Below are 27,817 nucleotides of genomic sequence, written 5' to 3'. Positions count from 1 at the left end.
ATAATGTCCTCTTTGGAGGCAAAACCAATTTTTGTCTTAGCTCCCGGTAGTTTTCATTTAAATAATTGTTTTAAGCTTGTCATAAAAATCACATTTCAGAAAAGTGACCGGCCCTGTGTTATTTCTCCATAAGATAAGAAAAGGTACCTCTCTTGTCGGGACCGCAAAATTTGTGAGATACTTTGTTCTCCGTACACTGTGCTTTGTTGTAGTTCTCTAAATTTCGTCTAGAATGCAGGACAATTCATTTTTTGGACTAAAGTCTGTTTATAAAGTGAATATTAGAAATGGGACCTCTTGTCGTTATGGCGAAATAACATAGAGCGACAAGAGGTACCTTTTCTCAGACCGTGCAGAGGCTAACAAAATGATCTATTTTGATTGTTTACGTCTTCAATTCGATATTTTAACAGATACTGTCCTGTTTTATGATAAATGAGCTATAACAATCGATAAAAACATAATTTCGATATTTTCAACATTAATTACTTATGTCGGCCGTACTGAAAATTTTGCATCGCCGACAAGTGGTCCCTTTTCACTTTCCAAATCACATATATAATACGCTAAGTAGATTTTTGTAAACAGAACTACTCCCTCATTTTTGGACCGATTTTGATGATTAAAGTTTCAAAAAAATGGCCCTAATCTGTAGTTTTGCAAAGTGTTTTTAATTTTTTTGAAATCTTTATTATTTTGGGCAGGATCTTCCATCAAAGTTTGGTTTGCTCCCATAAGATTAACATGGGGAATCTATATATTTAATTGGAAACTTTGTCTCCACTAATTTGAGAGAACATTTACGAAGAAATCCCAATGGTGGCCTTCTTGAGTTGGTCACCCTGAATATCTTCAAAATCATAAGCTCACATTCAACACCCTCTCGATAAATATTTTATCTCAAATCTTGAGGAAACTTACCAGGAAAAAAGTAGGCTCATAGGTTAAAAAAAGTCAGTTTGAAACCAATATATCTTTGTTCTCAAAAATCCATAAAAAATTCCCATTTTAAGGTTTTTTGACAATAGTGTCATGGCGCAACAAAATGGTAACCCAGACCAAAATAACAAGTTTGATTTCAAAGCTGTATTGAGATGTTCCTGAACAAAGTCTACTTCATTAAGGCGTTGACGACGGCCTTGGCATTGAGAGACTTGAGGTCGGTGTAAGTCTGACCTGTGCCGACAAACACTATAGGCTGACCAGTGATGTAGGTCATAGAGATGGCGGCTCCGACCTGCGGAAGAAAATTATAGATTTTTAGTCTCAGAGCTTAACAAAACTTAAATTAGGCAGGCTACACAAAAGAATGTATTTGTCCAGAATTGTTCTATGGAGCCGCGTGGAAATCAAATGTAAAAGAAGAAAGGATATTGGTAGTAAAAAAAAAATTATTCTTAGAAAAAATTATAGACCAATTAAGGAGGTAGGAGAGTGTAAAAGAAAATACAAAATATAACTAGACTTAATAAGGATTCAGATGTAGTATGTGTTCTTAAATGCAGACGGATTAGATCAGCAAGGCATGTTTTGAGTTTTGAGAAGAAGGAATATCAATAATCTCAAACATGTATTAAAAAAGAACCCTGAAGATACACCATCTAAAAGAAAAATCCAAAAATTGCTGGTCTCAGGTTATAGCATCTGCGACCTACTCACCATTTGACCTTTGAAGCATCGATTTTAAAACCCATTAATTGAGCACTTCACAATAAAATTACATAAGTTGACTTTTCTTAGCTAGGTTAGCTATTAGAACGATTATGGTCGGTGATCCGACACCTTCCACATCCCATAAAAGTCGGATCAACTGTCAACTACACATTAACGTCCCTTACCTTGTCATCAATGGTGTCGAACTTGGTGAGCACGATGCCGTCAATGACATGAGGGTTTGTCGAGTCGGAGTAGTCGGCCATTGCCTGGTTAAATTTGACCAGCTGATCTACAGCCTCATTGCCTACCAACGCCTCCCCCACAAACAACACCAGGTCTGGTTCATTCACTTTCACCAGCTGATTGAACAATAAGAAACAATTGTTATTTGCCCTCAGAGTTTGAAAGAAAAAATGTCTTTATGAAAAATTGCTTCAAGCTCTCAGAGAATTGTAGCTTAAGTATCATTGCATGGACTGCTGTATGGTAATTGAATTTTTGTCATTCTTCTTTTAATAATGCATTTAATGTCATATAGGATTAAAATTATTAAGTAGATATGAGTATGATGAATAGGTACCTACTGAGTTTAAAATTGACATCTCATTTTATTTTCTATGTTCTGAGAATTCTTACACAAATAAACAGACCAATAATAAATTAGGAAAATTACTTAACTTTTTAAAAATAATAATATTCATGAATAAAAAATAAACTAACTTGAGTATGCAAACGCTCAAAAGGTATTCAAAAGAAATATAAATATTTGACAGTAAAATCATCTTAAAACATTTTAGGATATTAACCTCACCAACTTGACAACCGGTAACTCGACAGTCAACCGCTGACAAGGTGCACGTCTAGCTGGCTTTGTGTTACTATTGTGTAAGACTTTTCAAGTTTTGATTTTTTATTATTTGTCATTTCGTAGAAAATTATTCCCTCAACATATAAAAATACTCATGTGAGTATTCAATCTATTTGTTGAAATTAGTCTGTTATGTATTAATTTATTAAAACCCATTAAAAATGTCAATGCTCAACAACCCCAAACACGACAACCTCTGGGTCCACAAATAGTCGAGTTAGTGAGGTTTTACGGTATTAGAGAAATAGTGTCAGTTTAATAAGTCATAATCTCCTACGGTTACGGCAACATTGTGTTACAATTTCAAGATTTAAAATAATCGAAGGTTAATCAATATTCAAACACACACAAAATTCGTCACAAACACTCAGCAAACTTCTGATGAGTTTGACTGGATTTGCAATAAAAAAGTTATTCATAAAAATTGGCCAATCAATTTATGGTGTGAAATATAAATGACAAAACCAACCTTGGCCAAAGCTCTCATCAAAGGTTCGTTGTCCTGCATCCGACCAGCAGTGTCTACAAGAACAACGTCAATGCGAGAGTCTCGGGCAAAGTTGATGGCTTCCATCGCAATGCCTGCTGCGTCTTTACCTGCTCAACACAATAGAAATTATGTAGTTTAAATCATAAACTAGAGCTGGTTGTAGAAAGGTATATATTTACAAAAATGATTTCAATGATTGATAAAGAAGAAAAAAAAATACAAATTGCAAGATCTGGTGACTGGTGAGCGAATTTAATAAATTTGTCTTTAGCCTTTTGTTATGTAGGCCTAATCAACCAAAAGAGTAAAAAAGTTTTAACTACATTCATAAATACACAGCATTAATAAAGGATTGTATTGCATAGATTTAGCAATGTATGTAAATAAAATAGTTCTTATTTCTGTGACTCTATTCATGTATGTATGTACAGCTTGAATAAAGATGATTTGATTTGATTTGAACAGGCAATCAATGACTATACAAGTTTACCACAATCAAGTAATCCACCAAACCAAGCAATACATATTACAAAAATTTGGGTTTGATGAAAATTTAATTTGTTTAATTTAAAATTATGCTGGATGGTTGAGAAAGACTAGTTGAGAGAAACTAAGTTTAAAGAACAAACCAACAAAGATAAAATTTTTATTGAAATACTCAAATAGTTGTAGCAATAAAGTAGGTTAGCAAATTCACTGCCAAACATTTTTCCTAAACCGAGGATGACAAATCAGGTAGGAATTTTAATACAACAATGTGATTGACACTGACAAATTTATTCATTCAAGCAGGGTTATTTCTAGGTATAAACTTTCACTTATTATGAAGTAGACATCCCATCTATATGGACCAGCTGTAGCATATTTTCTATTAACCCCTTGGGTTCTAGAGGAATTTATTTTGGTATTTTCCAAAAAGTGCTAGAGCTTTTTACTAGGTATGTCCAAAAAGTGCCAGGCTTGTCACGGTGGCAAAGTCTAGTGAGCAAAAATAAAAATTGGAACGGTATAAATATTCATCCCAAAAGTGTCAAGGAACGATATATTGTGCCTCAATCGAATGAAATCATTGCTGTTTTGAAATAACAACCGAGATATGCCCATTCAAACTCACATGATCGAAAGTCGCACCAGCCCGATATCTCGTTGCAATGTACTGTACTTTTCGGTAAGATAACCAACGAGCAACGACAATATATTGTTGTGAAGTATTTTTCGGATGTTCCCTGCAAAACGATGTATCGTTGCGTGGCACTCAAAGGGTAAAAAAAATCTGTTGAATCAGTCACTCACATCGTGTGCTACAATTCTAATTACATTTTCACCCCTAATTTTTGTTACTGAAATAGTTTATGTGTTATGAGAAATGCTACCACTTATACAATATTGACTTTTCAGTTTGTGGTTAACAATGTGGCGTATTCAACAGTTAGCAGTTATTTACATTGATCAGCACACTCTGTCAGTTGCACAAATCATTTATGTCTATTTTCATAAAACATCTGGCTTCAAATTTAACAAGGAGAACGTCTAATCAATAAACCGCCATTGCTCACCGTATCCTTTCTCAAACAGCTGGACCATCTGTTGGTTGTTGTGTCTCTCAGCAGGATGTAAAGCGTTGAGGTGACGAGTGTGGGTCCGCAGCTGCTCCACAGCACCAGCTCTGAACGTGTCACACGCAGCAATCAGCACACGCAGGTTGTTCTCAATTAGCCAGAAACAGATCTGTAACAAACGTTAATAGATATCGTTGACTTTTGAATACTGAAGTAAGCACCCATCTATGTGGACCAGCTGTAGTAAATTTCTTATTCAAATAGAACATTAGTCGAATGAGCCCCTCATATTATTTGCTACTGTCTAAGTTTTCTCAATAAGTTATTGAAGGAAAATTAACATAAGTGAAAGAAATTAAAATTAATCAACCATCAGGATTGTTGCACAGAATAAAAAACTGCTAACGATAAGCTATTTGTATCACTATTGTTGTTTTGGATATAGGTATGCATACACAGTATAACCTTGATGTTGTCCAGTCTAAGCCACAATGGCGACTGAAACTGTATGAATGGCTGTATGACTACAAAACCAACAGTGTTGGCCCTCCCACTTCACAGGTGGAATACTAGGCGAGTAAAACTGTTCAATACAATCTATAGTACTTGTTATATAGTCCTTTCACAAAATTTAACGATTTAACGGGAAGTTTTCGTGGGTTTCACACCACTTTTTTAGCTGATCAACTGTCGGCTGTAGTTTCAAAGTTAGGGTGAGGTGGAGGGGATCGCTTCCCCTCAAACCGCCTACATTTTGTGGACAGAGTATAATATAGTGAAAGTCTTTTACCTTGGCCAAGTTTGTAGACTTCCCGACACCATTGACCCCACAGAAGCACATAACAAAAGGTTTGCCTTGCTTCTTTGCCTCCAAAGCATCTCGTAGAATGTCCACTCTTCGTCTCGGCGACAAAATTTGCACCAAAGAGTCAGTCAGGGTGGTCTTCACTGTAGAAGCGATTGTCTCAAATGTACCAATCACCTACAAAAATACCAACAACATTATAAACTTTGGTGATTTAGGCCAGTTTATTAGTGGAAAAATAAAAAAAAATACAATTAGGAATTAATGACCTTTGATAGAGGAGAACTCTTAACCCCTAAACTTTTCTACACTTCTAAACTTATGTAGTTCTTGATAAGAAGATAAGTTTATTTTTATTTACTCAATAGAAAGTTTAGATATGATGTAAACTCCTTTTAATGTAAACTCCTTTTAAGGCCAATTCACACACATCAGTCAAAAAATTACTCTTTTTAATGGATTTTCTATTAAACCTATCTACACTCATCAGACGCAGATCCGTCAGTCAGTCAATTTCAGATTTCTTTTCACCGACATTTTTGGATTGTTCGGATGCCTGAAAAACGTGTTTGAGGTTACAAAATAGTTTTTTTTTTTGTTATTTAAATTATTGTGCTTATATTTTAAGTAATGTTTGTAACAATCAACAAGATGGACGGTGAAAATTTGATAAAATATTGTGTTTTGATTAAAACTTCTTGACTATAACATTAATAAGGTGATGGAAGACTGACTAAAACCAACAGACGGACAGTTACTGAGGAATTGCGGATGCAACTGAGACTGAACTGTGACTGGGATGTAAGGGAACTATGACTGGACTGATGTGTGTGAATCGATCTTTAATCACATCTATATACGATTGGCAGGGCTTTTAAACAAGAGGGTTTAAAAACTTAGTCTTCATTTAAAACTAAACTATTGACCTGTGCAAATTAAGAGCTTATGGTTTCAATATACAAAGTACGACAACCATAAAATGGGGACAATCCTAGACCCAGTTTCTACGGTGTAGGTCAGGTAAAAACAGCGGAAGGATTGAATAGCTTGACTTGTTGGTCGATATGAATCCCTTGTGAGAAACAAGAAAATCAGAAAAAACAGCAAAACAAAAAATTATTTCACAATAAAATGCTTCCTCATCCATTTGGTGAAATTTTGACTGTTGAAAACACTGACATTAAATTGGGCATAACAAAGACTTTCATAATCAAAACTAACTTTTCCCTCCAGTTTAGTAGCTACGGAGTTGCACAGCTTGAGGGCAATGTCGGCTGCAACATTCTTGGCAATCAGATGATCTCGCAGTTTCTCCAACACTGGTTCCATGCTCTCTCTGGACAGACTCTTTTGACCAACCAGTCCTCTGTAACATCAATGTGTCATTAGCACAACAAATCACACATTGCATGTTTTTATTTTTATATTTTACGAACTAATGATAAATTGCTGGTTGTCTAAGAATTATTGATTTATATTAACTCTTCGAGGTTCCTTCACTCACATTACCTGAACATAGAGAAGACGCCGGAGGATTTAGAAGCTGTTTTGTTGTTTTGAGAACCCATTTCTTCGTCCTCATCATCATCCTCTTCTTCTTCTGAACTCTCAACTTCCAGGTCTTGGATTCCTCCAACCATCTTTCCCACCAGCTTGAGGAACATAAAAAGTTAGTTGGATTTTGTAGTTTAGTAAATTATATTTTAAAAGTTAGAAAAGTCGTGTAAGTGAATACCGCAAGTAGACTAAGATACCAATTTCAGATCTGAAACCAATTTATATGTTTCTCTCTTGGTGCATAGTGAATTTTACCAATTTGTACCTTACTCTGGGGTTTTACAAGACTAAAAGGTGTTAACATATACATCTTCTATTCAGTTATATACAATTAAAAGTAAGAACAAAATCAGAAAATAAAAATTTACAAGACTCTTAAGTTACCGAACTTAAACAATAACGTTTTCCCAGGCTCAAATTCGGCTAAACCCTACTGTTTGTTTTAGTTTTCAATTAAAATACAGTAACTTTTCCCCCCAACAGGTTGTACAGATTTGCAGAATTTTAGTGCATTAAAGTCACTCACGTGGGTGTCAGCTTGTATTTCGTGATCTTCCTGAGGTTTATCCTTGGTCCTGTCCAGATCTACCAAATCCTTAGTGTTACCACTCAAGTCCCACTTCCTCGGCTTCTTGCCTTCCTTCGCAGGTTTAGGGCTCTTCCTACAGAGGTAAAGCCATGTCCCAGTGAGTAAACAAGTTTTTGTGGTTAAATAGGTTTGAATATAAATAAGAGTATTTTTTTATAAAATTAAAATTGTTGAACAGGTCAGGTAAAAAAACTTAAACTATGTACATATATCGGAAAATCGTATACACATAAACTTTATCTTAAACTAAATAGAACTGAAGCAAAGGTTATTAAATTTTATTTGAATATTTGCATGTGTGCAAGGAGAGGACATAGTCTAATTCATAAAAGTTCTTAGAATCAGACGATTTGGAATTTGGACACGTATAGTTAATTCAAGGACAAAAGGTGACAAGGAATATAGAGACCCTGCTAAGACACGGCCAAGAGGAAACCCTCTTAAGAAAAGGTGAGATGATATACCTTCATAGGATAGGAAGGGGAAACGGGAGAGAAGAAGTGAAGAGAGAGTAACTGGAGAGGAGGATGACGTCAGTTGATTCAGTAGGCCAAAAACCCATGAAGGATTTTAGAGCCAATAGAGTAGGTAGGGCCTAAGTGGAAAAGGAATTAATTGACATGGATGTCTTTGAATCTTCAATTAATTTTTCTAGAAGAAATTCTGGTATGGCATAAATTTAGCAACGCTTTAAAGTGGTTTTTGGGTTTAAAGTCAATAAGACATTTTATTAAAAACATCATGATTGAACTTTAAGGCATGGCAGTGACAGAGAAAGCATTTTTAATTTGAAAAATACAGGTGGAGTTTATAATAAATAGTCCAAAATTTGGTGTTGTAGCATAAAATAAGCACCATGAAAAATAATTTTAAGTCAATGATTTTCTCCACCATAGGGAATCTTTGTATTGTGTCAGTTATTTACATTTTTAAGAGTGTTTTAAACTTATGTTAAACTAATGTGTTTAAACTATTGTATCAACGATTTCAATATCTACTCACGGTTTGCTCTTTCGTGCATTAGGTGAGCCCAATTTCTGAGCCAGCTTGCGGCGGTTCTCCATTAAAATATCTTCTGAGAGCAAGTCCCCATTGGTCGCCACCTCGACTTCTTCCACCACTTCTTTCTTCACAGGCTCAACAACTTTCACTGTAATAACACATGAAATATAGTATTTTAAAGTTGAGAGATTTTTGCATAAGCAGCCTTTAAATCTGTTATTTCACTAGGTTTCACGTAGGTTTCACTTTCCTAAAGTGAGGCTTGAGGCTGGAAGAAAGTCTTTTTCTTATTTCGGCCCGCAGTTGTACAATGGCCTCCCTCAAGAGAACAAGTGTTCGAAATCGTACAACACATTCAGGGCCGCAATGAAAAAAAACAAATGTAAAATGTATGTTGTAATTATTCTGTTGTAATTTGTTTGTATATACTTATGTAAATATATTAGGATAGTTTAGATTTAGTGACTTGAGTTAGTTTGAAAACCATGTATTATGAAACTCGCTCGTAAATAAAGGCCTTTTTATTTTATTTATTTTAAATTCTCTGGCTATCTGTCTAGGCTTATTGCATAACATAAGGACAGTTTCCCTATTGTCAAGAGTTTTATTTTCCAACGAGTCTTTTTTGTTACTAGACAACGTTCTTGGTTCATTAACATGGTTTATGGTGAGGAAAAACCAAGAAAACCACTATTTATTTATATGTTAAAAGCCCAGTAATCACCGAGGACTGTTAGGATCAGTTTCCAGCTCTCAGAAAGAGCTTTTAACTTTCTTTAATAATGAAACCAGCAATTTCTGATTACTAAATGGGTTCTATAACCACTACCTTACTACATATTAAAATCACAACAAATGTAGAAAGAAGTATGTAAACAGGTAAAGTTGTCTGGTATATTTTGATTCGGGTAATTTTAAGTTTAAATTTTTGATCATTCAAATTCTGACAGTAAAAGTGTCAAACATTACACCCAGAATGTGAATCATTATGTTACAGTAGTATATAATTTGATATTGATTGAAAGACTATAATCATAAAAGTCATTGCTTCTAAAGTAAAGCCATACAAGTGACGGACGTTTAAAAGGTTTCTACCTTTTTCCACTTGTAATCTGTTTAGCAAGCACTATTGCTAGAACACAATTCAAACTCTGAAACCAGTTTAAACTCAAACTACTATAAAAATAAACTCCTTCCAACCATTTTGAATACAACTAGACCTAATGTGATTTTCAAACTTGATTTTTTTTTCTCAAAAATATTAATTTTATTCTAAATGTTAAGGTAAAGTAATATTCACAGAATTTTGACACTAGGAAAATAATTTTTAATTGTAAAGCCTTGACACCCTTATGATATGAAGTTTTACGTTTACATAGTTGCCATACAAGGTAACATGTAGTTATTTCATACTGGACAAGTTCCCAACTCATGACAGTTCATCTTCATTACTAACAAATATCAAATGCTAATTGTTTATTTCTATCTATATACAAGTGTGTAAACATTCGACAAGTATCGTACGATTTTATTTTTGTTGTTTGTGTAATAAGTGAATGCTGCTGAGGATGGACTGATGTTTATTATGCTAGTAAATTATTTACGCGTTATCAGTTTTAAACATGTTCAGTGTGAAATAACTACAAATTTCCACCTTGTATGGCAACTAGGATCTTCCTCATCTTATAATTGAATTATTTGTAACATTTGTTCACAAAAAAGTTGACTAAGCAATAATTAATTTAAGCTCATTTTTGGTAATAGTAAGTTATTTAAGAGGTTATTGTGGACATATTCCATCACAATTTGTAAAAAAAAAACACAGTTTTCATGATGTTTTAGATTTGGAATCAGACCAAGTCCTCAAATGAAATGACCAAAACCAACTTGTCTCTTGTTATAGATTTTGGTCACCTCTTTTAACCTTGCATTTTCCCGTCCACATAGACTAACTGCCGGTGCGTGGATCGTATTCAGCAAAGCAAGGAGTGAGGAGTGTAGGTACAGTACAAAGGTGATCTGTACTGATAAAATGTTTGTGGCAGGGACCAGGATCCGTACCCACTACATCGCTGCCTTGGGCCCGAAGTTTGTGAAGCTACCAACTGAGCCACCAAACGCACTCAGATATTTTCCCACCTGAGGAAGGGATCAGTTTCCAGACCCCGGAACGTCATGAAAGCAGTTTTTTACAAATTGAGATGGAAAATGTTTGCAATAATCTATTTTGCAATAAACTTTGTCAAACATGGATTTATATTAGAAACATTTTATATAAAATACATTTGCTTTCTTTAACTTATCCTGGTAGTGTACCACAAACCTTTCTTCTTAGTTTCTTTCTCTTCTCCCTTCCGTTCAATCATGGACGCAACTGTTTTCTTTGATTTGTCAGACTCTTCGAAAGTCCGCATTTGTTTTGGAATGCGAGCTTGCTTAAGGCTCCAGTTTTGAGCCGCTTTGAGAACTTCAGAGTAGTTACTTTTGAAGTCAAATTCCTAGAATTCCATTCATAAAGTTACCTTTTTTCATCAAAATAGGCTATACTATGAGGTAGAGTTTTATGGAAGGTTATGGCAAGTGCTAAAGTCAACAGCTGCAAAATATTTGAGTGGAATGACTGAACATTTTGTTTTCCAAGAACTATTAATTAAAAGTAAGTTTTGACCAAGTCCTATGAAATGACAGGCAGGGTCTTAGAAAGGTTATTGCAGTATTTTTTTAAAGAACAAGCAACATAATTAATTTAAGGTGTATTTTAACTATGTAAACAGTGCTCAAATTCTGTCAGGATTATGATATTTCACATTTTTATTGTGGTAAGTTTTAAAAATCAATAACTTATTTTCATTTTGTAAAATATTCATGAATTGACATCATGATTAACATCTAGTGACAACAATGAAGATGTGTGACATTTCATAGATCTAATGATGGCTTTAATGTTGATATGATTTTGATAAGCTAATTGGAACTACAATCAAAACAATTACAGAAGAACGTAAAATATCAAGATGATGTTGACAATTCTGATCTGAACTAAAAGACAAACATCCATTTTTTAAATTTGTTTAACAAAAAAAAAATAGATAATTTGGTAATGTTTGATCATTAGCACGCATTTAAAGAAAGTTTTTCGGTCATAAGTATTATAGTTAAAGTCGGTACAGTTATATTGTTGATTTTATATGACTATAGGTTATATGGACCACTCATAATCAAATTAAACTTTGAGAATACATTATTTCAAATTTGCTTTAGGTTAAACTTTCCTAGGATTATAAAGCAAATTGTTGAGGGATAAAATGTAATGTCAACAATATTTTTAACTTTTGTTTTCTGTTATCTTAATTGGAAAAAGTGTAATTGAGGCTGTAGCTGCTAAATGGACCTATCTCGAAAACTGATGTTTTGAGATAATCGCTGTTAAAGTTTAGAGGTTATGTTTGGCGGTCTCCGTTGGCAGTCGTCTAAAGGGCCTGCTGACACCAGCTGACTTGAAGTGTCATACGAACAAAAAAAAGCTAAAATACACCATTCCAAATCATCAAACATTACTAGAAGACACGAGGAAGCAAAATAGTGATTCTCCTCTCAAAGAGCCTGTCCTAATGTTTTACACAAAAGGTCTATGTTAGATTATGTTTGGCTGCTGTCAGCATTTGGCACTCCTCCATGCTAAAGGGGCCTAGTGACACCAGCTGGCTTTCAGAATCATAGTAACTAAACAAACTGAAATACACCTTTACAAGTGATCAAAGATTATACTAGAAGATGTAAAGAAGCGAAATAGCCAATCTCATCTAATCAAATCAAATCATTTATTGTCCATAAACATAGGCCTATATATACAATGCATAGACAAAAGTCATCAGTGTCAAAATAAAAGTCATCAAAAGTCAGTTTTGAATGGCCTAGTAAAATAAAAAAGAATATGATTTCAATGTAGGCCTATATAAAAAAAATAAGAATCTGTAAGGGCCCATCTCGATTTAGGCCCCTTTAAAGCAGCTACAGGCTCAATTTGTTTAGCTGTTAGCTTGGTCATATTATTACAATACAAAAGATATAATTAACTACAAATTTGCTTAGCCTGCAGCTTAGCTGGAACGAGGTGTTTTCATTTTTATAAAATTTGTATTTGATACTAATAAAACTTAAGCTACCTACATACAAACATTAAAGCCGTTTTTTAAAAGTCCCTAATTTGTATACTGTCTCTCACCTGAAAATACCTAGCGTTCTGGAGATCATCTTTGTATTTATCTCTAAACTCTAGGTGGACATCATCTAGAAACTTGTCTATGTATGAGAGTTTGAGAATCTTCTGATAAGCGACCACAAACACCAGTTCAAACTCATTGTCAAGCTTATATTGTAATGTGAGCGATTGGTGATCAAAGGAGTTACTGCCTGATCTTTCCTGGAAAAGAAATTATTTCACTGTTATAAATTGTTTTTGTAGGCCTATAGATAATAATGATAACTGGCACAAAACCTGTAGATATGCTCAATACAAGTAGGCTACACGTCACACTCTTATGATTTTTTTAAAATTTGAACACTAATTTGCATCTAGATACCTTTTTGCAGACAAGAATTTACAATGTTTCAATATCTAAAGGACAGATGCAGGATTCAAACGTAAACTACCGGGTATGAGTGAAAAGTTTTAACAGTGCAATAAATATTTATGTGAAAGCACAAACAAACAAGACAGCAAGTTCTGGACAGTGAGCTTGGGACACATTCTCATACAACCACATAACCATAACAACTTAAACTAGGACATTTTTTATGGCTTTCAGTTTGCAGGTAAACATATCATCTGTGGAGCCGTGGAATTTTACTGTGGAAGGCGTAGAAAAGAAGCTTTGTTGAAGAGTTGAATGTGCCTGAAGTGTCGAGTAACGTGGAAACTAGGCCAAGTATTTCTAGTGCATCAAATTCACCATAGAACAAATTCCAGAGGAAAGAATGGTCTGCAGATTGTCTACAGTCACTCAGTCGAGGAAGGCCCATACCGATGCGAATATCTTCAATCGGTACTGCATAGAATTCATTTCCCAACTTTACGCTAATAGAGCGTAGAAAGCGAATCTGAATTTTTTCTACTCTTGATAAGTTATATATGGCTGATTTGATGTGGATCCCATATAACGCTGGATATTCCAGCACATGCCTTGAGTCATGTAGACTACAGAGTTCTCAGGGAGCATTAAAATCAAGTCCGTATCTACTACATCTAATGACAAAACCTAGAGCTTTAGAGGCTTTTTTGCAGATTGTATTTATGTGCTGGTCAGAGTTAAAATCGTATGACATTAAAACTCCTAGGTCTCGTATGGCACTCTTCCGAGGCAGGATGGCATGATTCATCAAGTAGAAGAAGTCAATACGTGGCTCGGTACGGAGATAAGATACCACAGCAGATTTTGAAATATTGATATCTATGCTGCCAGGCACCAGTTGTCGTTAAGCGCTTAAACATTGTTGAAGGGAGGATCAGTCCGCCTGAGACTTTACCCACTTGGAAACCTTGATATCATCGGCAAACAACACTGAGAGTCGATACAATCCACAACATCGTTAACAAATACTGTACGGTATATTAAGAAATGGACACAGATGAGAACCCTGGGGGACTCCTGAAACTGCAGGGAAAGGAATTGACTTGGCGACTGCAAACTTGACAGCTAAGGTGCGATCTTTAACATATGATTCAAACCATCTCAACAGGTTGATGGTTGTGGCTGATGCAGTCGAATGCTTTACTAAATTCAATATTACAGTATCCTTCTAGATAATATTGTAAGAGCCAGTTGTATTTTTTTTATTTTTTTTATTTTGTTCTAATATTTCTTGGAGAGATGCGTATAACGTGCGTTGTAAGTTAAGTTTTAAGAGCTGAAAACTCAAAAATGTGACTGACCTGCACGGGGTGAACGTGGATCAGAGTAGATAGTCTATAAGTTAGAACGGGTAAGTTACAGTTTCTTAACTGGGCTAAGTTAGCCTATGCTAGCTAATTTTGAATGAATCTATCGAATTGAAAATATTGATTAATAATCGATATTTTTTAATATCTCTATTATAAAATTAAACTATTATAACCTAACCTAACCAACCAAACTTGCTGATGGTGAAAAACCGCATGAAGGTTTACTAATCGAATCGATAGTTTCAATCGATAGCATAGCCCAGTTAAGAAACTGTACCCGTTAGAACTATTTTTACAATCAAAGATGTAAAAATTATCATTTGCCAGTTCAGATAGCCTAGTAACTTAACAATGGGCTATACGCTTAGGCCTAAGGCCCCCAAGGCCTAACATTTTAAGTTCTGTTGCCTACATATTTTTTTAGCTAAAGGTTACACAACAGTCGGTAGCTTTAGGCACCAGGTACTAACTTAATTAACTTAGTTTCAAGGGTCTAGACCCAAGACCCAAAACACATGACATAGCCTAACTGTTGTGCTATTTATTGATCAATATGCAAAACATAAGCCTAGGCTACCATTCTTGTTTACCAACCTGCAGTATGACAGATTTGATTAAGGCATTTACTGATGATGTAAATATTTGACTTGTGCCTTGAACCTGAAAACACCAAAGCACAATTCCACCTTTACTAAAAATTGTAAATAAATCCAACATAATGACAGAAACACTTGACAAACAGACACAACACAACACACTTCACTGATCACTCACTTACACACACAGCACACAGCTGTTCGACTTCCACGCTCACGATGCTGGCTGCTACGAATAGGATTATAGAACAGCAACATCATCCACACGTCATCATGTGTTACTTCAGTAAAAAGTCGTCAGAGCTCAGTAGTGTTCAAAATCAGACGATTTCTGAAGTCATGTCTACAGACGGGACAAACAAAAATATAAACGAAACTAAAATAGTTCCAAGTTAAATCGTTTTTCCCATCTCAAATTTCAGACAACCACATATATTTTTTTAAATTTATTTCACTCTAATTATATTTTGTGTCATTATCTTAAGTGGAAAGTATTAGTTTAATATTTTGAGTTAATAATTAGCGCATTAATCCCATTTCTTGTTTGAGGATTGTATTGCGTAGGCAGGCAGCCATTGAGCCATTACGCGATAGGCCCTAGCCCGCTCACATGACCTGTAGTTTGTTCCCGTGATCAAGTTTTTAAGTTTTGGGCAAATTCAAAACTTAACTCCTGTATTCTCATGGATATGATCGATCACAGCCTCGATACCAGGTACATTTTTGTTACATCGATCCTCTCTAAGAGTGATAGTGATATAATTTCGTAGTAGACCTAGGCTAGCTGTCAAAATTATCTTGCCTAGGGCCAGGCTTTATTGGACTGCTCTGTAACCTAGCCTAATGTTGGGTTTAGTGATTTGTATAGTTATTAATTATTTTTAAGCACAACTTTGTTTATCAATAGTGTCACAAGCTCATTTAATCTAAGTTTGCTAATTAAATTTTGCCTAAGTTTATGGCCTAAGTTAACTTAGGCTAAGTTGTTTTGACAGAGATACAAAATCCAGGCTAGACTTCTCTCTTTAAATTTAATAGCCTAGCCTAAGTTAGTCTACTCTAGAAATAATGTTTCAAATAGTTTTCTGACCTTCGGAAGAATTTATCGTGACTCTTAGGCCCGGTTCACACGAGCGACATAACTTAGGCTACCGTACCTACTTTGACTAGGCTGTGACTAGGTAAGCCCGACCGGGTAGCGGACCACAGGATCAAATGGAGCCGTTCACAAGAGCATAGGATGTCGACTAGCGAGCCGCATTTTAGCTTGGTGCCCCAAAACATAGTCGGGGCCCCGCTTCACAGTCACCTGGTCTAGCAGCGTAGTAGGCTAGTAGGTCTACACATAGCCTTATGGTAGCGTTCACATGAGCGGTTTAGGTAGTCACACTGCAGCTCGCATTCTTCCCTTTGTTCTCATTGTGCATTAGTGATGGACCCGAACGGTTTTGATATCGATATTTTCATCTAAGTTTACTTAGTCCGTGGACATGGTGCTCCTGTGAACCAGTGTATACTGTGGTACGCTACCCAGTCGGGCTTAGGCTACCTAGTCACAGCCTAGTCAGCTAGGTATGTCGCTCGTGTGAATCGGGCCTTAAGTTAAGCGTGCAAAGTGTGCGCAACTTACTTTTCATCAACTTGTGAACATGCAATTGAGAACTTAAGCTAGGTCTGTGGTCTAGACAATTTCTAATTAGGTAGGCCTAGACTTGTCAGAACGTTTTGATAGGCTACTCCTTACATGATTTTTCGATTGTAACTTATTGTCTCACACACAGCCTTCATAATCAAGATGAGCTCTAGGATTGCACTCATCTTAGAGCCCAGGCCTAGATGTTTTACCTTGTAAATAACTTACCTTATGAATCTGTTGGTCGATAGCCCATGGTTTTGAACTTTATCCGGTAAATTAAAATTATTCATCCCAGACACCACGTTAAAATAATGATAAGTTAACTTAAGATTTAAGTTTAACTTAATTTCAACTTAAATTTATTTCCATAACTAAGTTAGACCATAACTTTCTAACTTTACTTAAGTTAAGTTACTTAACTTAAATTAAAATGGTTGTCTTTTCCAGCAAAAGTCAAATAAACAAGGGTTCTTTCCTTTTAAAGGGAACCTTCATTATTGATGATTGTTTTTTGATATAGGCCTATCGATATTTTATTTTTATAAAATACTGTATTATTTATCGATATAACTATAACTGCCTGTCAGCAATAAACTCACATATATGAATGCGGTTGTAGGCCTAGCATTTAGATGTTAGGCCTACTTATTTCTGGAGGTTTCTTTTAAAAATACCCACTCAAATAAGTATGACTCCACAATTACCAAACCTTTAAAAAAAGTTCTAATCTAATGATTTTATTGCTGTACGATACAATAACATTAAAAATCGACTGAAGAATTTGTTTTTAGTGATGACAAAGATGTAGAAAGTGAAATGAACGACCTAGTTACAGCCCAGCCGCTGACAATTGTCGAAGAAGATCCATTATCTCCTGACGGTTCTGGCTCTTTACCTCAGGGACTGCTAGACAACAGCGAGGAAGAGATCTCCTACCAGTTACGTTCTGCGGATGGTGGTAAATTTGCAAAACTTATGCTTTTAGAATTTGTTTATTCATACTGATTATTAAAAAGGAAGACTTGTAATTTGTCTTAGGCTACAATAAGTTTTGTTCCCTAAAAACTGACTCGAGAATACTTATAAGGGTTTCTTTTAAACGCATAGGCCTAAAGATTGATAAGTAAATGGTTAAAATTACCTGTTGTATTTGACGAGTGATCCTATTACTTGGTTATGCGACTTCCAGTTTTGAGCCTACCAGTTAATTTTAAAGCAAGAAACCAATTTTCTTTTTTACTGGGCTACAAAAGTTTTATCACAAACATTTAACAATTATATATAAAACCCCATGAGCTACTCAAAATCATTTATAACACTATAAAAAACTTGGCCAAATTCAAATAGTACTGATCCGGGCTTGTGATTTAGCTAGCAGAGATGAATGCCTTTTTTTGTAGTCATGGCTTTTAAAATGTATATAATACAGCCTAGGCTTATTTTAAAAAGAATATTCCAAATCCAGGTCTTAGGATGTAATTTAGATTGGAATTTGGTTGTTATTGGAAAGCATCGATGGCTTTTATCAACTGGTTTCAGATCAAACGTTTTACAACACTAACATTTAATAGGACCCTATTCCTTGTAGTCAAGCCAAGAAAAGTCATACTTCTAAGTTTTAACATAATTTCAGTATCTTAAAAGTTGCCAGGAACACTATAGAGCAAGTGTTCTGATCCTGCCATAGGCCTACTGTACAAATTTTAAAACTTATCGATATGTTCGATTCTTCAAGTTTCCCAGAAATAGCTCAAGTTCAGCGGAGTACTGAAACACTCGCTCGAAAACGCCACTTGAGTACTTACACACTCCTAAGAGATATAATGTTCAGTGTTTTGATATTGTTTGGAAAAGTTTTGATCTTGAAAAATTAACACTTAAGCTTTTTCAAATATTCTTAAGTCATTCATGTAAAGTCATCATGTAAACAAATCATAGTCCATTAACAGCGATTCTTACCTACATGACACAACTAACTAAACTAAATTTTGTTCCAGTTACATTCAAAGTCATATCAGTCGCTGGAGAGGAAATAGAGGAAGTACCTCAAATTATCACCACAAACGGTTCCACCTACAACGGCTCTGAGGGACAGACTGTTCAAGCCACGGCTCTAGTCAACTCAGTCAATGGTAATTGGTAACAATGAGTAGTGTGCTGGTGTTCTTGGCTCCTCCGATTGACTTACCTATTACTATTAACCCTGCTTTCCTCATATCTATTTTAAATCTATGTTTTAAACTAGAAGTGTAGTTTAATGTTATGATGTGGAATTAAGCATAATTTAGAGGCGAAAAATACTATTTGTTCACATTTGTATATATGTGTGGTTGTGTGTATCCGTAAACATTATAACTCAAGTAATTTTGCTCCAATTTAGATTAAACTTGGCATGAAAGGGTAGAGCTAGATGAACTTAAATGAGTTTGTAAACCAGTAGGATTTTGACATTTTTCAAAAATTGTTTTTTTTATCTTTACTTAAAATATGGTAATGCCCTCATTTCATCACAGCCATCGTGTAGAGCTTAAAAAAAATCAATTTTATTCACTGAACCATTGTACAATTAAAGGTTACGGGAAAATACTGTATTTAAAATGCCCTCATGTTGGGGAAAAAGTAAATTGTTGTAGTTTGCTTGTTTATGGATATATTTTAAATTTTAATTAAATTTAGGAAATACATTTATTTCATCCTATACTATTAACATTTGATTCGATTGAAAAGAACACTTTTTCCCTTCCTCGTAGTAGTAGGCCTAAACCTAAACTGTACATGTTAATCAATTATTTAAAAGGTGAATAATATGACTTGTCAATGGAAATAGTTAAAATAGTTAGGAAATAGTTAAAATCCAATCATTCAAATTGAAATTTGCTTAGTCTACAGGTTTACTGATACAGTATTATTTTGATTCAGTAGGTTTTTGCCTAACTTTAAGTAAATTCATATTTTCGGGAGTTAAGTTTTGCGGAAATAAAAAAAGGAACGATTTAATTGTGAATTCTCTTCATCAGTTTTGTTTATATGCTAAATAACTCTTAATTCCTTCAAAAATATTTTAATGCAAACGTTTGTTGTTTTTTAGGTCAGCTGTTTGTGATTGGCACACCACAGGAAGTGTTTTCGCCACAGAATCAACGGAACATCGTACCTCGATCCCACCAAAATATGAATATCCAAATAGAATCTGTCAAGGGTAGTTCCTCGTCCTCACAGTGTCGGCCTGTGAGTTTAAATAAAACTATATTAGTACTTTTCTTACCTCTTAATTTTGAATATTTGAGTGCTTTGCATTACATTCCAGAAGTATAATCAATAAAGGTTGGTAGCCAATTCCTCAATGTTAAAAAAGGAGTGGTTATTTTATAGTAATAGAGAACAAATAGGCCTAGCTTTACCTACCAAAATCCAGGTTTTCTTTTAAACTGGCTCAAGAAACACAAAACTTCTTATGGTTCTTTTTAGGACTTAGAACTCTCTTCAATACCTTCCTTAAAAATATTCTCTCAGTACCGGTAACGGTGACATTTTCTAACGTTTTGTGTATAGTGAAGAAATACGGTATTTATGTTTCTTGGTACTCTTTCCCATTCAGGTAAGCTTGCTATCCTCTAAAAAATCCTAAAAACCCATGTCCTTGTTCTCCGTGTAAAATTTTCAACTAAATGATTAGGTACCTAATTAAGTTGTTAATTGTTGCAGAGAGACGACCGACGAAGAGCCACTCACAATGAAGTGGAGCGCCGGAGAAGAGACAAAATTAACCATTGGATAATGAAACTAGGCAAAATTATCCCAGAGTGTTCCCAAGACTCGGGGAAAGGCAGTTTTGAAACACAAGTAAGGCAAAGCTTAATTCAAAGCCTGAATGATCATTGTGATTTCTTATTCACATTTGGTATTTTTAATCATAGTGAATAGCAATTGTGTGCTTAGTCCAATGTGACAAGCAAAAGTGTAGCTGACATTCCACATCAATCTTATTCGATCATCTGCTTAATCATTCATATGAATACAATCCCAGATTGTATTTATACAGTTTTAATCCTACGTAAACTACAGTATTGCTGTTAGGCTAGCTAAGCAACATTGTTAGGTTGCTTAACATTGGCAATACATGCTAAGTTCTGGTGAATGGATGCATTACCGGTACACAATAATTAAGGACTGGTGCAAAGCTTTTTATGTAAAATTTTGCTATTTTGACACAATTCCTGTTTTGTAAAGGTCCAGAGTGTTATCATTCTTGCTGTGGCTACAAAAGAGTGAATTTGTTGAACTGTGTCAAAACTTGGAGGAGAAATTAAAATATAATAGTGGCATTCTAGAGTTGATGTAGTATAAGTTTTAGCAAAAATATGGAGGGGGTTATCTTAAACTAGGGGTCTGTGGGTCCCAATATTTTCAGGTCAGGTTGATCCAACAGTTGGCCAGAGACATCAGTTCAGACCAGAAATAATTTTCAGGCGAAACTCGTGAGGTCGGGCCGAGCTTTTAATTTCAAGGTTGCAGAAAGCGTCTACAAAGATGAACGAAAAGTTTGATTATTTTGCCGTGATGTTCTCCGTTTTGCCATGGTTGTGGGAGACGATGATGGGTGTCACCGTAACCACAGAAGTCATCACAATTTTGCCGTGACTATGGAAGAGGTTCACCATTCACCGTGGCTGCAGAAGATCTTCTTGTTTTGCCTGTTACCGTAGAAGACTTTAATAATATTGCTGGGACTGCAAAAGATGTGCTAGATTTTGCTGTGACCTTGCAAAATGTCAACAATTTTAGCGCAATAAGCGGTAGTGGGCCTAAACGGAATGTATTTTTAAAAGAAATATTTTTCTCAAATAAATACTTTCCAAAGCCACTTAATCTTAACCCAAAGTAAAAAAGTCTGTCCTGCATAACCCTATTCAAAACTCACCCTGAGATTGTAAATTGTGTGCAGAGCAAAGGAGGAATCCTGGCGAAGGCTTGTGACTACATCATGGAGCTGCGTACGTGCAACCAGCGACTGATGGAGTGCAGCAAGGAGAACGAACAGTTGGCTGCAGAGCTGGAGAGTGTCAGTAGACAATTGGAGGAGATGAGACATGAGAACGACCAACTAAGAGCTCAACTAGCAGACCACGCTCACCACCTTGACTCACTAACCACCATAACATAGTGGGTGAGTCATCATAAAAGTACCATCTGACTTATGAACTTAGCCTAAATGCCTGTTTTGACTCATGGTATTTACTCGTATTGATAGCCTATATTACTTCTTTCCCAATCACTCTCTAATTTTTTGGTTCTTTTATCTTTGTTATGGAAGGTCGAGTGTAACCACTTACAACTAGTTTGAAAATTATGTTCAAATTTCACTCAAAAACCTAGCCGAAGACGTTGTGTATTAACTCATTAGATTTGATTAGTGTATAGGCCTATAATTGGTAAAAACGGTTGCCCCATGAAATTAGTTTAATGGGGTTTTTCACAGTAAAAATGTCAGAATTTATAGGTTTATATGTGTGTAGTAATGTTTTTGTCTGAGGCTCTCAAAAGTTTCTGAATTGTCTTGGTAGCTGAGTGAAATAGTGTTCACCATCAAATCTGAAGGTCGCTGGTTTGATTTAAAGCAAGATCGTTACCTACCGAATCCAGATGCCATTTATATCGGCCTACAATTAATGATGATTTCTAATAAAATGTTGACTTTCAATAGTTACAAGACCAGAATTTGGACCAGTTCTCTACAAAATATTAGAAAAGCCAATGTGTAGACAAATAAACATTAAGCTCACAGTTAAGAATCAAAAACAGTTTCAACAAATATAGACTATCATTTTTTATGGGTAGGATCAAGCCGAGGATAAACTCACACGCTCGCTGCGCGATTGTCAATATTAGTGATGGTCAAATCCAGGAATTTTGACCTTGAATCCGAATCCCCAAAAAAATCAAATTCAAAATCTTTGAATCTCGAGTCCCAAAAATAATTACAAATGGGCTTGTGGTGATTACAAAAGCAAGAATGAAATAGGAACCATTTAAAAATTATAACCACCACAACGACAATAACCTCTACGCTTAGGCAATGTCACAGTATATTACGACGCCAATAACCTGTATGGTTAGGCAATGTCACAGTATATGTCTTATAATTAAAAAAATACGTTTACCTATTTTTTTAATTCTTGAATCTTGTTAATCAAATTTAAAATCCGAATCTTTTCCCAGTATTCTAGATTCGGATTTGACACATCCCTAGTCAATATGTCCCGCGACCGTGGTACCATCATCAAAATGTCCCACGCTTATAGCACAATCGTCAAATAGTCTTGTGTCACGGTACCGGTCAACATAGTTTTCAGTTACGGCACTATTATAGTGTACAAATCTCAGTCACAGCATTATCGTCAATGTTAAGTTTCCAAAAACCGCTGGAACTAGTCAAAACATCTAAAAGCGTTTGGTAAGCACTATATCAGCTTAGCCACCAAGCTACAGGCCTACTTGATACTAATCAGTTTTGTTTCTATACAGGGAGTCGCCTATCAAGTGAGAAGCCTTCAATCAGTGAGATGTGCCGTGGGACGTTTTGTAACGTGTGGATAGTTTTTATGTAAATAAGTAATATTTTTTAAGCACAGATTGAAATCACGAGTCAGATTTCTCCAAGCTACTTACTAAGTTGTTAGGGTTAGCCATACACGTTGAACTGTATTGCTCGGAGGTGTGGTCTCCAAAGCATCACGTGTGTTAATGTTTAAGTTACCAATTGAAGTTTATTGTTGACTGTTTAATTAAGGTTTGAACTTGGTTTCTTTATGAATTCCTTAGTTTTAAGTTTAAACACTTTAGACCCTCTAGTGAAGAAAAACTTTACGTTACTTAACGAGAAAAGTGAGTGATGAGGTACGTAATGCATGGATTTTGTTTGCCAAATCCTCTTAGGCGTATAACAGAAAGAAATGTGTGTGTGCAGCCTGTGTTGATAAAATGACTTGTGGCCTGAATTTAAGGGTTATTTAGTCATAACAATCACAAACCTTGCTAATCATTTTCGATTAACCTTTGACTATTGGATAGTGAAGTAAACATCCCATTTATATTGACCAGATGTCACCAAATGTTTACTAAAAATTAAGATAGTTCCAGCCAGTCACAGATTGCTCTGATGTCTAAAATTCGATTTCCTACCTTATTTTTGTTACTGCGATAGTAGACGTGTCACACAAAGCTATAGCTTAACACAAGTCCTATCACTTTGACTTACTGGCAAATATTTGACACAAATCGGTAATTTACATCAGCACAATCTGTCAGTGGCTCACTTGACCTCTATCTTGATTAAAGAACAGGATTCAATTATAACCTTGGGATAGAATGGCTTGTTGTATTAATAGTCAAAGATTTATAGCATGATAAAAACATAGAGGTAACCATTTTTACAAACAATGAAAATGTTTTCTATTGAACTTGTTACTTTTCAAACTTAAGATCTTGCTTGTAAATTGTTTACACACTGTTGGTTTATATTATGGTTGGTACAATAAAATTGGTCCATAGTAAATTAACTAACATTAAACATTTCTTTTAGAAGTTATAGTCCTATAGAATGTCCTCAATTTATTGATTTTATTGTTTTTACCTTGACAATTCTTTATTTTCTGTTTACACCAGTTATTTGAAGTTATGTTGCACCTGTTACTCTTGACGTTAGAAACATACAATGGCCTTTAAACCTTTTGAACATTCCACCATTTGTTGTAGCTAGTGTTAGGCAAGTTAAGACTTAGTAGTGCTTTTTAATTGTTTTAAACTATTTTGTTTCATTTGTCTTATTGACTATTTCACTCAAAAACATTGTAATAACTCAATTTTAAAAGAAATGTGTGCATGTTTTAAATGAATTATTTATTTTTTTAGGAACTAAAAGTGACTTTTTAATTTGGATTTGCAAAATAATCAAAAGTGTTTGTTGAGTGTTATTGTTAAGTGTTTCTGTTTCTTGCCTTTATGAATCGTAATTAGAGAAATACTAATATAGTGTTTACTCACTGATGGTTTTCTTTTATATTTTCACCTTCATGATGTAAACTGCTTTAACTAAAGTGTTCATGGTATCTGTTTCCTATTAATTTGATTTTTCACAGTTATTTATGAATCATTATAGGAAATCTTGGACCAAGTGTCTTAAGTCGACTCATAAAATGTGTTAATTTATTTTTATTTGAAGATGGTGCAGGAATAACTAATTAAAATGCTAAATATACCATTTAAAAGGGGTTGCTGTTAGATAACCAACCCCTGGTTGTAAAAATAAGTTTACTGGTACCTGACAGGGCCACTGTAAAATTATGAAAATATATTGCAATATCTTTGCTTTCACCGACTGTACTTATCTCTTTATCTGAATTTGAAAGGAGCAACTAGAATCAATTAATTGTCTTATTACAAGTAAACTGTAATCTTTGCTCCTTCAGCAGGTAGGATGAGGGCACCAGTAAATGACTGTTCATGCTTGAGTTTCCACTCCATGAAGTAGGCTATTAAGTCATAGTGTAAATAATATGAACAATTTGTCCATATTCTCCTGTAGCCTACTTCATAACTTGATCAAAGTTAATGTAAAAGGTTCAAACTGTGTCAAAAAATACAATTTATCACTCATAAATCATTGCACTAGTGAATGACCGCTAATTATTTAACATTTTAAAACTTTACTAACCTCCCACCAAATATCTCGTTCAAGATTCTCCGGTCGAAGCTGGACCCCCTGTATACAATAGAAATAACAATTTAACACTATTCGTGCTATCGACATGTTTGAACATAAAAGTTGCATTTATTTCAATGTTAAGCAATTGCGGGAATTCCCGTCATCAGCACCCAACGTGTTAAGGATTACTAAAATATAGATTCTAGTGAATTGCCACTTTTCAAATAGTCTGCAGTGGAATTCTGGTAAAAGTGTTTCCACATGATTCCTAATGAGATTTTGTTTCCTAGCAAGCACATATCCATCAGAAAACATCGGTATCAACATCCATTGTATTTTTTAACCAAAAATACAGATTCCAATCAGGCCCCAAAGTTACTTTTAAGACCGTTTGTGATAGACTAGGCAAAACAAAAAGCTTAACGATATTTTCGTACAGAACAGCCATTTCCTGGAAGGTTGTCATTCACTGGTACACTCATCCTATGATAAAAGACGATTGTATAATTTTGTAATAATTTTTTTGAATTATTTCAGAATAGACTTATATAGCAAAGTACAAATTGTAAGTTTCAAATTGTTAATGGATTTTCTATCAACTTATTGATTTGAAATTCCATAGCTTTTTCTGTTTAAAAATTTCCCATGTCTCTGGTACAAAAAAGATATCCTGTTTTTTAAAATCATTACCCATTTGAACAAAATTTTAATACAGTTTTTGTTTGATTTTTTAGCTGTATTTCATAAATTTAAGTTTTTACTCATTGTGTTTTATTTTCTACTGTTACATAATATTGCTGTTATTTTTGTACCAATTATTTTTGTCTTTTTAAGAAATGTTTTTTACGTCCAAAGTCTTGACTGCAAGTTGAGATATAGTTTTTGACTGCAATGAAAAGAAAGTTGTTTGTTATTGTAAATGTTATGGCGGCTTAGTCTTAACATGCTAATAATGATGTATATAAAAAGTCAACTGAATATTAGTGTAAAGCAATGCAATGTAAATATTTATTCATATGAAAAGAGTGATATGTTAATAAAGCAAAGTTATTACTATGATGTGTTTTCAATTTAATGCTCTATTATAGACAAAAGAATTAAATATAGGCCGATAGCAGTGCAGCGGATAGCATATATTCTGGCGTCCACCGCTAGAAGTGTCGTGTAGTTTCGGGGCACACCGCTGCGGCGTCAAGTGCTAACGAGCGTTGTCATGACAAGTCAGTAGTTGGAGCCGGGGTTGCCAACTTTTGGAGGATTCCCCTGAATCCGGGGAGTAGGAGTTTGTTCCGTTATTTTCCTGTGTTTTAAAAGATTCTGGGGATGTTCGAAAAATGAGCTTTTCTGTTAATATCACAGGATTTCAGTATCTTGTACTTTACCCATTTAAAAAAGTGGGTCTGATACGTAGCATTTTGTTTGCAAGGGCAGTAGGGCTGATAGTAGACAGTGAGTCGACGATGGCAGCGAATAGATGAACATTGAATACTTTCTTTGTCAGTCTACATTTAATTCCTTTGTCCATGGCTCTATTCACACTTGCCTGATTTAGCAAGAAAGCGCCCATACAACTGGAACTGCATTAATTACCCTTTATCAAAAAAATGTTCTAAATGTAAAAGAGCAATCAAAAATCCCTCCTACTCAACCCCAAGAAACCATCAGGTTATACCCAGAAAGTGTTAGCAGACCCAATTCTGATTTTTTTTTAATACTAATCAAACTGGTTGGTTGTATGCTGTTTCAATCAAACTAGCAGTAACTGGAACTGGAACTGAAGTAGCCTACTTCAAAGTTTTAGTAAATTATAAAAATGTCAATCTTCTACTGAAAGATTTAGTCAGCAAATGTCATAATTCTATTCAATGCCCCAAAATACATTGGGAACTAAGGTGATCAAAGCTACCCCGCTCAAATATTAGTTTGGCTTTATTATTACTAGAGTGAGCCCCGTGGTCGAAAACTTGACAAAAATATGTATTATGCAAACTTCTTTATTTTCATCCCACACTGTAAATCAAATATGTGATAGGAATTTCATCCATTTGTTTTTATTTTCTGTTATATTTCGTCACCCATGGCAACCATGAGGCCCATGTTAACTTTTTTTATTTTTTATTAGTTTTTTGTGTTTTTTTTTAGCCTATTTTAATTTATAAAGGGATTCTGCACATCTTCAGGCAAATATATTTCTAACAGTATGCATAGATTTTCTCTGTGATGCACATGAGCTGAGAAAAAAAGGTAGGTATTCAAGAAACGTGCTTGCCTATCCCATTACATTAAAATGTGCTCCATTATACCACGGGTGTAATGGTAGGTAGAATGAGAAGTTTACTTGCAGTAATGTCAATGAAATCTACAACTTTAGAATACAAATGAGCTAAAACTGCTAAATTACTTCCATCACTTTA

The 27,817-nt window shown here is 34.8% G+C and overlaps 2 protein-coding genes across 2 annotated transcripts; one reads left to right on the top strand and one right to left on the bottom strand.

The window, feature by feature from the left end:
- Positions 1-954: 954 nt before the first annotated feature.
- LOC128985631 (signal recognition particle receptor subunit alpha homolog) lies at positions 955-15,292 on the bottom strand. The gene is made up of 12 exons (XM_054405359.1): positions 15,062-15,292; positions 12,752-12,949; positions 10,850-11,024; positions 8,527-8,674; positions 7,462-7,597; positions 6,888-7,030; positions 6,600-6,744; positions 5,364-5,555; positions 4,571-4,742; positions 2,994-3,121; positions 1,839-2,015; positions 955-1,237 (listed from the first exon to the last, which is right to left on the bottom strand). Exons 1-12 carry the CDS (start codon positions 15,182-15,184, stop codon positions 1,112-1,114), a joined length of 1,863 nt encoding a protein of 620 aa, XP_054261334.1. The 5' UTR covers positions 15,185-15,292; the 3' UTR covers positions 955-1,111.
- Positions 15,293-15,445: 153 nt separating this feature from the next.
- LOC128985632 (upstream stimulatory factor 2) lies at positions 15,446-26,451 on the top strand. The gene is made up of 7 exons (XM_054405360.1): positions 15,446-15,778; positions 17,491-17,657; positions 18,697-18,831; positions 19,788-19,927; positions 20,405-20,542; positions 21,645-21,866; positions 23,225-26,451. The coding sequence occupies exons 1-6, from the start codon at positions 15,747-15,749 to the stop codon at positions 21,861-21,863; spliced, it is 831 nt and encodes a 276-aa protein (XP_054261335.1). The 5' UTR covers positions 15,446-15,746; the 3' UTR covers positions 21,864-21,866; positions 23,225-26,451.
- The last annotated feature ends 1,366 nt before the right edge of the window (positions 26,452-27,817 follow it).

Source organism: Macrosteles quadrilineatus, unplaced genomic scaffold, assembly GCF_028750875.1.
Source record: "Macrosteles quadrilineatus isolate MER2022 unplaced genomic scaffold, UCM_ALF_1.0 Scaffold_2__2_contigs__length_208266976, whole genome shotgun sequence".
Taxonomy (NCBI): domain Eukaryota; kingdom Metazoa; phylum Arthropoda; class Insecta; order Hemiptera; family Cicadellidae; genus Macrosteles; species Macrosteles quadrilineatus.
This window is presented reverse-complemented; position numbering and strand designations above follow the sequence as displayed.

Coding starts and splice junctions, on each gene's coding strand:
- LOC128985631 (XM_054405359.1), bottom strand. CDS start 15,184: ATGTTGGATTTATTTACAATTTTTAGTAAAGGTGGAATTGTGCTTTGG. Junction 8,675..10,849: donor GAAAGAAACTAAGAAGAAAG/GTTTGTGGTACA, acceptor GTGTTATTACAG/TGAAAGTTGTTGAGCCTGTG. Junction 7,031..7,461: donor AAATACAAGCTGACACCCAC/GTGAGTGACTTT, acceptor ATGTTCCTCAAG/CTGGTGGGAAAGATGGTTGG.
- LOC128985632 (XM_054405360.1), top strand. CDS start 15,747: ATGGATATGATCGATCACAGCCTCGATACCAG. Junction 19,928..20,404: donor CGTCCTCACAGTGTCGGCCT/GTGAGTTTAAAT, acceptor TAATTGTTGCAG/AGAGACGACCGACGAAGAGC. Junction 20,543..21,644: donor AAGGCAGTTTTGAAACACAA/GTAAGGCAAAGC, acceptor AATTGTGTGCAG/AGCAAAGGAGGAATCCTGGC.